This window comes from Alosa pseudoharengus, unplaced genomic scaffold (genome assembly GCF_046254945.1).
Source record: "Alosa pseudoharengus isolate Yale_2024_CS ecotype anadromous, Long Island Sound unplaced genomic scaffold, YU_APseudo_1.1 YU_APseudo_1.1_scf_1, whole genome shotgun sequence".
Classification (NCBI taxonomy): domain Eukaryota; kingdom Metazoa; phylum Chordata; class Actinopteri; order Clupeiformes; family Clupeidae; genus Alosa; species Alosa pseudoharengus.
The window spans coordinates 20,547,793-20,558,768 of NW_027468564.1; the positions used below are offsets into that span (position 1 = coordinate 20,547,793).

General features: G+C 40.5%; 1 protein-coding gene across 1 annotated transcript; it reads left to right on the top strand.

Moving 5' to 3' along the window:
- The first annotated feature begins 359 nt into the window (after positions 1–359).
- LOC143123067 (protein NLRC3-like) lies at positions 360–10,591 on the top strand. The gene is made up of 8 exons (XM_076284179.1): positions 360–504; positions 3,343–3,516; positions 3,665–3,838; positions 3,952–3,998; positions 5,045–5,159; positions 7,473–7,513; positions 8,441–10,208; positions 10,344–10,591. The coding sequence occupies exons 1-8, from the start codon at positions 440–442 to the stop codon at positions 10,552–10,554; spliced, it is 2,595 nt and encodes an 864-aa protein (XP_076140294.1). The 5' UTR covers positions 360–439; the 3' UTR covers positions 10,555–10,591.
- The last annotated feature ends 385 nt before the right edge of the window (positions 10,592–10,976 follow it).

Consider the following 10,976-nt stretch of genomic DNA (forward strand, 5'->3'; position numbering starts at 1 on the left):
CACACACACACACACACACAGTTACTGTCACACATTGACAGGTAGACAAACACTCACTCACACACACACACACACACACAGACACACAGACACACATACACACACACACACACACACACACACACACACACACACACACACACACACACACACAAACAACAAATTGACCTGCTCTTTCTAGTAGTGAATCTTCAGACATTGAAAGCATTGGACATTTACATTTATTTATGAAGCAGACACTTTTATCAGCGACTACTGCTAATGAATACTACTAATTGGAGCTATCTGCATCTGCCTATAATGTATGCATATACACTATTGTGTTTTGTCACATTGGTCTTTTTACAGACTGTCAGCTTCGAAGCTCACCGAGGCATCCTGGAGGTGTTTGACGTCGGTCTTCCAGGGGGAACTGGACCTAAGTGAGAGCAGGCTGCTGATGTCAGAGCTGGAGCAGCTGTCGGCAGCACTGAGGAGCCCAGACTGCAGAGTGAACACACTCAGGTGTGTCCGTGCGTTATGGAACATAACCAATGGCACTGTGTGTTATGGCACATAAACAACACTAATGGGGAATTCAATGGTAATCATTAATGCCTGGTGGTGTTGACTTGATAATAACTTTATTAAGAACAATCTGGTTAATTTGGTCAATAGCTGTTTGTCAAGAAACCGATATCATCTACAGTAGCTTCCCTTGTCCTTGCACAATCAAACCCAAACTCTTATAAGTCCAACTATATCATTGTCAACCCTTTAGGCGCCAGGTTTTAAAAAAAACATCATAAGATTTTTACATCAAAAATTCAAAAGGCCATGGCTTGAAAGTGGTCAGAGATAAAGTCCTACTGTAAGTGTAAAAATCATTGAGTATGAACAAAAGTTTATGAAGGGGGTACATTTACACATCTAATTTGCATATTATGACATCACTGGATGACAACAACCTTGAATTATGCACATTTCAGTAAATACTGGATCATGAACATATATTTGAGCAGTTTTGCTTACTTTTTTGTCATTTTACCCACATAACACCTGAACAGGAAAGCAGTCACATGTAAACCAACAATAGTAAACTATTACTATAACCACAAACCCTATTATACTATACAATAAAGTACCCTGGTCAAATCAGTTCCTATCGCGGGTGACTATGTAGTTGTTCAGAGCCCAATTTTTACTACCCCTGCTGTCTTTACCACGTCCATTACGGACACTATCATCACCTTTACCACTGGCTTGCTTACTGTAAAAACATCCCAAGCTAATGTTATACATTTATGGGTTTTTTTTCCTGCCATTAATAAAATTAAAATGAAAACAGTGAAATTAAAATGAAAAACTCGTTTTGCCATTTAATTTTCAAAGTGTCAGTGCAATTATTCCTGCCAAATTTAAAAATAAAATGAAATATATACATTTGGCTTTTAATTTTCCTGATAAACACGATAGATTTGTGACAAAAATAAAAATAAACTGAAAACGTCTATTTGTCATTTCATTTTCATTACCATCCTGGTATATTACTGCCGAAAATGAAAATGTTAATTGGAAAATGAAAATGCAAACTTTACTTTGACTTTGCCTTTTCCTGACAATGCGCACAATGTATGCCAAAATGAAAACTGACACCTGCTTGCGATTTATTTTCCATTTCTCGATTTTCATTTTCATTTTCAAGTTCACAACATGCAAATGAGCTGCATTGTTAATGAGATGTATGTGGGTGGTGCTCTGGTGACGACAAATTAAATGCGCCTACCATGATCATGATTTAGCTTTAGATCAATAAACGCGGTTGGTTGACGGCAAGATGGCAGCCAGATCGGTCCAAGACGAGGCCGTAGCGGCCCTAGAGTCCCCTTGTATCACTGAGACCGGCCCAGGCAGGATATCCCTGCCGAGACGATTACAGCCTATGTGCAGTTAGGAATGACAGCAACAAAAATCGCGAGCCTGCTCAATTCGTCGGAGAGGACAGTACGGCGTAGAATGCAGGAGCTTGGATTTAGGTACTGTCCTCTCCGACGAATTGAGCAGGCTCGCGATTTGGGCCGTCAGGCAGGTAGTTAACATAAAAAATGTTTTTGCTAGGCTAGCCTTCCTGCTGCGACATTACACCATTTGTACAAGACAAGTAGAGCTATTTTATCCAGTGTAATTTATCACTTACCGCTATCTTGTTTTTTCTTGTCATCCTCTTCCTTTCTCTTCTTTCTTTTCTGGCTTCCGGACGCATAACTCCACTTCATTATGACTGCGAGGTTTTATATTTTCCCGGCAGCAGAGACCACAAACCTGGCTGGCTGGCTGCTGTCAGTGACTACTGAGAGGGGCCCCCTTGAGGGGGATCCCGGTATTGCCGGTAACAGTGTCGTTGCACTTTACTGCATTGACTATCAAAGGGGCACTCACAGTTTGTCGTTGCATTTTATTCTTAACCAGTCATTGTCTTGGGGCCCCTGGCCAGCTCGGGGCCCCAAGCAATTGCTTGGTTTGCTTGCCTTCTAGTGATGGGCCTGCAATAGACGATCGATCATATCCTCCAAAATGCAGATTTTATCCTTTAGAATCAGAATAGGTGAATAAAAGACCCGAGACTTCATCACATATACACTTTTTTTTCAACATTTGGTGTATTTCTGCTTCAATTTGTGCAAAACTATGGCCCGCATCGCTTCTGCGTTATGGAGGAAATGCACGCCTTCTTTTTGTGTTTCTCGCGTGTTTCTTGCGTGCTTCAACAACAACAACAACAACAACATTCAACAACAACACATTACATGTATATAGACACTCAAAGCGCTTAACAGGGAAGAGGGAACCTCACTAACCACCACCAATGTGTAGCACCCACCTAGCCATTATGGCAGCCATTATGCGCTAGGACGCTCACCACACACCAGCTTGAAGTGGAGAGTGAGGGTGGATGAATGAGGTAATTACACTGGGGGATGATTAGGGGGCCGGACTGAATGAGCCAGGTTGGGAATGTTGCCAGGACACCGGGGAACCCCCTACTCTTTGCGATAAGTGCCCTCTAACACCTCTACCAGCAGCAACCTACTTTCCCAAGGAGGTCTCCCATCCAAGTACTAACCAGGCCCACACTTGGTTAGCGTCAGTAATTCAGCTAAGACAAGGTATCTGTTGGTGTGGCTGCTGGCCAGGGATGTAGTGGAGGCTAAACACAAGTAAACACAGTTTATCCACCTGTGACATTTCAGAAATAGAGTTTATCCACCTCTTATTAGAGTTTCATAAAGAGATTAATAATTTACCCACCTCTTATTTTGCACATCCCTGCTGCTGGCTATTCCATTTCTTGTGTGTTTCCAGGCTGAAGCAGTGCTTTCTGAAGGATGACCACTGTCGGGTGTTGGCTTCAATTCTCAGTTCAGATGGGTCCCATCTGAAGGAGCTGGACCTGAGTGACAACGACCTGCAGGACTCAGGAGTGGAACTGCTCTCCTCTGGACTACAGAACTCACAGTGCACACTGGAGATCCTGAGGTACACACACACACACACACACACACACACACACACACACACACACACACAGACACACACACACACACACACACACACACACACACACACACACACACACACACACACACACACACACAGCTCAGTGACAGCTCATATCTTCCTGCAGGTTATCCCTCTGTGGTGTGACTGAGAAAGGCTGTGAGTTTCTGGCTTCAACCCTGAGTGCAAACCCCTCCTACCTGAGAGAGCTAGACATCAGCTACAACCACCCAAGAGACAATGGAGTCAAGCTGCTCTCTGAGAGAAAGGATGACCCAGACTGCAAACTAGACACACTCATGTAGGTGGTCTGTAGGGTGTGTGTGTGTGTGTGTGTGTGTGAGTGTGTGTGTGTGTGTGTGTGTGTGTGTGTGTGTGTGTGATTTCATATTTTCCTATTTTCATTTCATATAGTGTTGATCATGATGCAAAGTGCTGGCTGAAATCAGGATCGAAAAAATGTAAGTACAGAGACACACAAACATTGACTGTATGTAAATTTGTATTTGTGTGTGTGTGTGTGTGTGTTTGTGTGTGTGTGTGTGTGTGTGTGTGTGTGTGTGTGTGTGTGTTTAAATGTCACTGTTTACTTTTGTTTCCTAGGTATCTTGAGCAATCTGCCAATTAGGTTACTGATTTTACTATTGGGGAGCCTTTATTGCAGCTTTTACATCTCCATTTTCATTTTAATTTCTCTGTTGTGCACATGAAAGCAAAATCATTATGTGTAATGCAAATGCATGAAGGATTGTGGGCATTTTCAATGATCTGCAAGTTGATAATGACAGGGAATATCCCATCTGCCCGTTTAGAAGGCAGTCACATTGACACATATCCGATTCTATGGATGTAACAATGCACAATGAATCGGATAAAATTAAAAACAAATGTGTGAAGATTACAACTGGTTGAAAAAAAAAGAATTGTGGTGCACAATTGACCTGGATTTAATTGAATTTGTTTGACAACAAAACACAGACATGGCAACAATAGTAAAATTGAAGTCAGATTGGTCAATATTATTCTAATTTAGAGCAACCTCATCAGGGGGCTGGAGAAGACATTAAATGGGACACTTAGGTGACCAGTAGGTGACAACAAGTTCAGGCTTCTCAGTTTATATAAATAAAGGTGGAGAGTTTCCAAATATCACAATTGTTACATCTCTATCCAAATATCACAATCGTTACATCCCTATCCAAATATCACAAGTGACACATCCCTATCCAAACATCAGATCACAATCGTTACATCCCTATCAAAATATCACAATCAAACATCAGATCCAATCTGAAAATATCAAAATCATGTTAATACAGTATATCGGAATTGTGCCACATATGAGCCAAAAAACGGAATTGTGTCATATACCTGAAGGAGTGTGTGTGAGTGTAGGTGTAAATGTAGCCTATGAGTGTGTGTGTGTGTGTGTGTGTGTGTGTGTGTGTGTGTGTGTGTGTCTGTGTATTCTTCATGTTCACCATTATTATTGTGTGTGGACATGCAGCAATGTCATGCAGATTTCATCCGGGCACGGGGACTCAGCGTAGCCTGTCCAGAGTCGGCAGCTGCCATCCAGCCACACTGGTATCTACTCTTGCCCTGGACTCATTTACTGAAAGGTAGGTCAACATTTTCCTCCTCCTCCTTATCATCATCATCATCATCATCAGGAATAAAATCTAGGGGTGAATAAATATGAAAGCAACACACATGAACATGGTGCACTCAGGTGTGGTGAAATATCCACCTGAGTTACAATAAAGTCAGAGAGAGATGAAGAGGAGCCGTGATCAAAGATCTTTACTATGTTGCACCATAAGACTATGCCTCCTCAAAGTCTTTAGTATGCTGTGATTGATAAATGCTTAACAGTTTTTCTCAGTAGCTTTGGCACATTTCTCAGATTGAAATTCTCAAAACTGCTTGTTCAAACTATTGCCATTATCATGTTGGTCAAAATGCACCTTCGCCTAAATGTCTGCTTTTTTTCAATGGCTAATGTCATGTTTGTCAAAATGCACTATACTGGTGCCCTGCTGAATTGTCCTACCCCATAAAACAAATTGGCCTTATTTCATCGCTTCTGCCATTACAGCTTGTACATCCAAATGTGCTGAACTAGCTGTCATAACTATTTGTCATAGTCTGTCTAGCACAGACATGTCAAAGTCAAGGCCCGCGGTCCGCAATGTGGACAATGGTCTGCAGAGTGAAATTATTCCCGGGCCATCGTCTGATAATTTGCTGCGCAATTGATCAAGAAGCCGCGGACAGAAAAAGAAAACAAACATTTCTGCAATTAGTAGGAAATACTTTGGTGTCATCAAACATAGAGGCATAGAATTAAGTCGTGGTGAGCGTTTATTCAATGCATGCGTGTGCACGTTGGTAGCAAACTAGCTTCAACCTATTGGAAGGCTATTTAATAGAACGACGTGGATTTATGCAACTTCCATAAAAAACAGAGCACAGACTATATAAAACACTGTTTGGCATTAAGTATTAAAGTCAGCCAAAGTTAGTCTTAGTTAAAGATAGTTAAGATATCCAGATCAGTGATTTACGCATGATCTGATCCGCCATTTACCATTCACAAAAGCTGGTATTGTGTTTCCTGAATCCTTACATTCAGGCATTCAAATTAAATGTAATTAAATAGCATATAAATATTCTATCAGTGTATGATGCTTGCATGAGGGAAACATCCCAAAACAACGGCACCCATATAACTGTTGTTTTGAGAAGTATTTATCATGCAAGCATCATGCAACAATGCAAAAACAATGAAACTATTGTAGGCCTAATTATATTTTACATTAGTAAAGCAGTCCTCTGATGTGCATGTTTTCACAAACTTTTGTGAACAATCTTAGCACTTTAAACATTGACTGTTTTGAAGTGCATGTAGCCTATAGCAATATAGTATACAAATAATAATAATTGTGATATCATTATGATAATTTGATGGGGGGTGGGATGAGGGGGTGGGTTCATGTAGGTGGGCCCTAAAAGTATGCCTTGACTGAGCCTCAGGTCAAGGAAGTTTGAGAAAGGCTGATGTAGACGACAAAGCAGCAAGGAGGCATCGTATGATCATTTAAACAAGTTTTATGACAAGGTCGGTGAGGATGGGAAAAATCGTACATTTCTGTGCAAACTTTGCCCGCACTTCAGTCACAGTCATTATTAATTTAATCATTAAATAAAATACAGTACACGTCTTGGTTCAATAGGTTACGTGCAGTCATTTTAATATGTTTTAATAAACATTGAACCAGTCCGGCCCTCGGCTTGTAGCAAATTTGGTTTTTTGGCCCTCTAATGTATTTGACTTTGACATCCCTGGTCTAGCATATATAGATATATGTGACCTGACAGACAGGAATGCCATGATGTATAGAAAGATGTGCTGTGGTGCACAGCTCTGACCAAGGGGCATTTTATGGTATGTTGGTCATGTTTCATTTGCACAATGCTGTAAAAGCCTTTGTTTCATACAACATCTGTCAACAGGTCAAACTTTGAAACATTCTTTGCAATCAACCCCCTCCACATACAATAATGTATAACTGTGTAGTTCTGAAATAGCTATGCCACATATAAAATAGCACTGCTTTGTACATTGTTCATTATACAATACTTTCAAAGTAAACTCTCATATTTACAAAACAAAGCAGTTTGACTAACTTCATTGGCAAACCTACTTGCTTAAAACAAACCATTTTGAGCAAGATACACGCTTTTGCAGGTAATTCACTGTGCGGTGCAGTTTGCACTAATTGTTTGGAGAAATGCACTTATTGTTGTGGAAAATGTTAATGATTTGAGAAATACATCAAAGCAACTGCAAAAACTGTAAGCTGATTTTGTGCCCTTGCACCACCGAGAGACTGGTGTTTATGTTTACTGATTCCATGTTCATGTGCTTGTAGTGACTCCATCACCAAACAACACAACATGAACAGACAAAAAGGTAGATGATTATGATTATTTTTGATAATTATTTTCTTTCTCCCCAGATACCTCCACTGAATATATATATATTAAATTTGTATTAAATACATAGATAGATAGATATTTGAGTATTTGAAGTCTACATCACAGCTGATGCTTGTGTGTAATGTTAAATTCAAAGTGAATACTTATCTGATTAAAATGCTGAAAGCGTATGATTTCAACCCAGGGTCTATTTCACCATGACAACAAGTCGAACACACCCTCAAGAGCTAGACTACGTTTACCGAAGGAGTAGCGAGTTTGACCAACTTCAGCAACTCCAGCCAAATGGCTAACAGTGGAAATGCTTTGGAAAGGCTGCCAAAAGTATCCAAAACAGCCACTTTTAACCAATTATTATGCTCAAAATAGCACCATACTTCTGCAGTAGTATGAATAGGGCCCAACACATAAAGCGAAGCATCAATAACTTAGTAAGTGTACCAGGAGTTTATTAAAAAGATTGTTTTACAAGAACTATATCTGTAGGAAGAAAATTCCATGTCTTCCTGGTCTGGTATCATGAAATCAGCTGGTGCACTGCATGATCGAACGCGCTAACTGATACTGGATCAGGAAGCCATGGAATTTTCATCCTACAGATACAGGTCTTGTAAAACAGTCTTTTTAATAAACTCATACCACTGCAGAAGTATGGTGCTATTTTGAGCAGGATAAGTGGTTAAAAAAATTCCTTTTGGAAACGTTTGCAATCCCCGAATCTTCCACTGTTAGCCTTTTGGCTGGAGCCACTGAAGCCGGTCAAAATAGGTACTTGTGTTCGACTCGTCATGGTGAAATAAACATTGGGTTGAAATCACTCTGGAATTACGCTTTAACTAGTAGATTATAAAATGTATAATCAACATGATATTTTCTGTGTTCATTTATAATTGCAAAACAGATAGTGCTGTTTTGTGGAGAGTTATGAACAACCATAATACCACTTTGAAGAGGAGGTTTGAGAACACACCTGAAGGCATCATCACACAAAGAGCTGAGATACGCCTCAATAAGGTCTACACAGAGGTCTACATCACAGAGGGAGAGAGTAAAGAGGTGAATAAAGAACACGAGGTCTGGCAGGTAGAGTCAGCATCCAGATATCAATTCAAAGAAGACACACCAATCAACTGCAATGACATCTTCAAGCCCTTACCTAGACGGAAAAAGCGTATTAGAACTGTGATGACCAAAGGTGTTGCCGGCATTGGAAAAACATTCTTGGTGCAGGAGTTTATTCTTGATTGGTTAGATGGGGTAGCCAATAAAAGTGTAGACTTTATATTTCCCCTTTCTTTCCGTGAGCTGAATTCAATCAGGGGTGATCAGTATAGTCTTCACAGACTCCTGCTTGACTTCCACCCTGAGCTGAAGATGCTGAATGGTGATGAATACAAAGATTGTCGGGTTGTGTTCATCTTTGATGGTTTGGATGAGAGTAGAATTTCACTAAATTTCCAGTCAAAGAATTTTGTGTCTGATGTTAATCAGACATCATCAGTGGATGTGCTGGTGACCAGCCTCATCCAGGGAGCTCTGCTTCCCTCTGCACTCATATGGATAACCTCACGACCAGCAGCCGCCAGTCAAATTCCTGCTCAGTATGTCAACCAGATAACAGAAGTGCGAGGATTCAGTGACCCACAGAAGGAAGAGTACTTCAGGAAGAGAATCTGTGATGAGAATCAGGTGAACAGAATCATCTCACACATTAAGGCATGCAGGAGTCTCCACGTATTGTGCCGCATTCCAGCTTTCTCTTGCATTGCAGCCACTGTGCTTCAACAGATGCTGGAACAGGAAAACACCCAGGAGTTCCCCAAAACTCTGACTGAAATGTTCATGTGTCTCTTGACTGTCCACACCTCTAAGGAAAATGGTGAATATCAACAACACAATGGGATTGAGAACAAGGAAATCCTTATATTCCAGAAAGAAATCTTCCTGAAGCTGGCAGAACTGGCTTTCAAGAATCTCAACAATAGCAATACAGTGTTTTACGAAGAAGACCTGAGAGAGTGTGGCATTGATGTCGGTGAAGCTTCAATGTACTCTGGCATATGTACTGAGATCTTCAAGGAAGAATATATGCTTCACCAGAAGAAAGTCTACTGCTTTGTATATCTAAGCATTCAGGAGTTTTTAGCAGCACTTCATGTCTTTGTTTCCTACAACAATCAGATGGAGACAATCAAACCATTTTTCTCCTTGGAAGAGTCGCTAAAGTTTACAATAGCCAATGTTCTGGAAAGCAGGAATGGGCACCTGGATCTTTTTCTTTGCTTCCTCATGGGCCTGTCATCAGAGAAAAGTCAGATACTTTTGAAAGGTCTACTGAAAAACACACACAGCACCTCGAAAAGCATTAAGGAAATGTGTCAGTACATTAAAGACCTCGACAGAGAGGATCTCTCTCCTGAAAGATGCATCAATCTTTCCCACTGCTTATTAGAAATGAATGACCACTCCATCCATGAAGAAATTCAGAGATTTCAAAAATCACCAAATTGCTTTAAAGACAAATTGTCTCCAGCTCACTGTTCAGCACTGGCCCACATAGTTCTGATGTCTGAGGAGGTGCTGAATGAGTTTGACCTGAAGAAATACAACACATCTGATGAGGGACGCAGGAGACTGCTCCCAGTTATGAGGTGCTGCAGAAAGGCACAGTGAGTTCATCTTACATTGTTTTGAAATTCATTCATCAGGGTTTTAACATTGTTTGAAATGGTTGCATCAGTCTATTTGTTTTACAGAAAAAATATGATCTTTTATTATATTAACTTTGCCATGTTGTCTTACAGACTTGTTGGCTGCAAATGTAGCAAGATGTCCTTTGAAATAGTAAAGAGATGTCTGCAGTCTTCTAACTCCCTCATAGAGCTGGATCTAAGTTGCAATGCCCTTGAAGATTCTGGAGTTCAGCTTCTTTCTGCAGGACTAACTAGTCCCCACTGTAAACTACAAACCTTGAGGTTCATAGACTTCATGATACTTACATTTTGTATTTGCTGAGCCTTAGATAATTTTGGGTTAATAGTTGACCATGAATTGCTCGCGTGCAGTTAAAGCTCTAAAGTGATGGACAACAGCTTTTGTTTTTGTTTTTGTGCTTTGCATGAGCACATATTTGGCATGCTTGATCTTTATCTTTTTATGACCCTTCGTGGAGACTTTTCCATACTTTTCCAGATTTCTACAAAACATCACTAAGATATACAGCATTTTCCCCATGGTATCATTTCCCATATATTGTGTTACAGACTTGGTGACTGTAATCTCAGTGGTGAATCCTACAAGACTTTGGCTGCTGTTCTACAGTCAGTAAGCTCCCTGACAGAGCTGGACCTGAGTCACAATGACCTTGGGGATTCTGGAGTCAAGCATATCTTTAAGGGACTGACCAATCACAATTGTAAACTGCAGATATTAAGGTT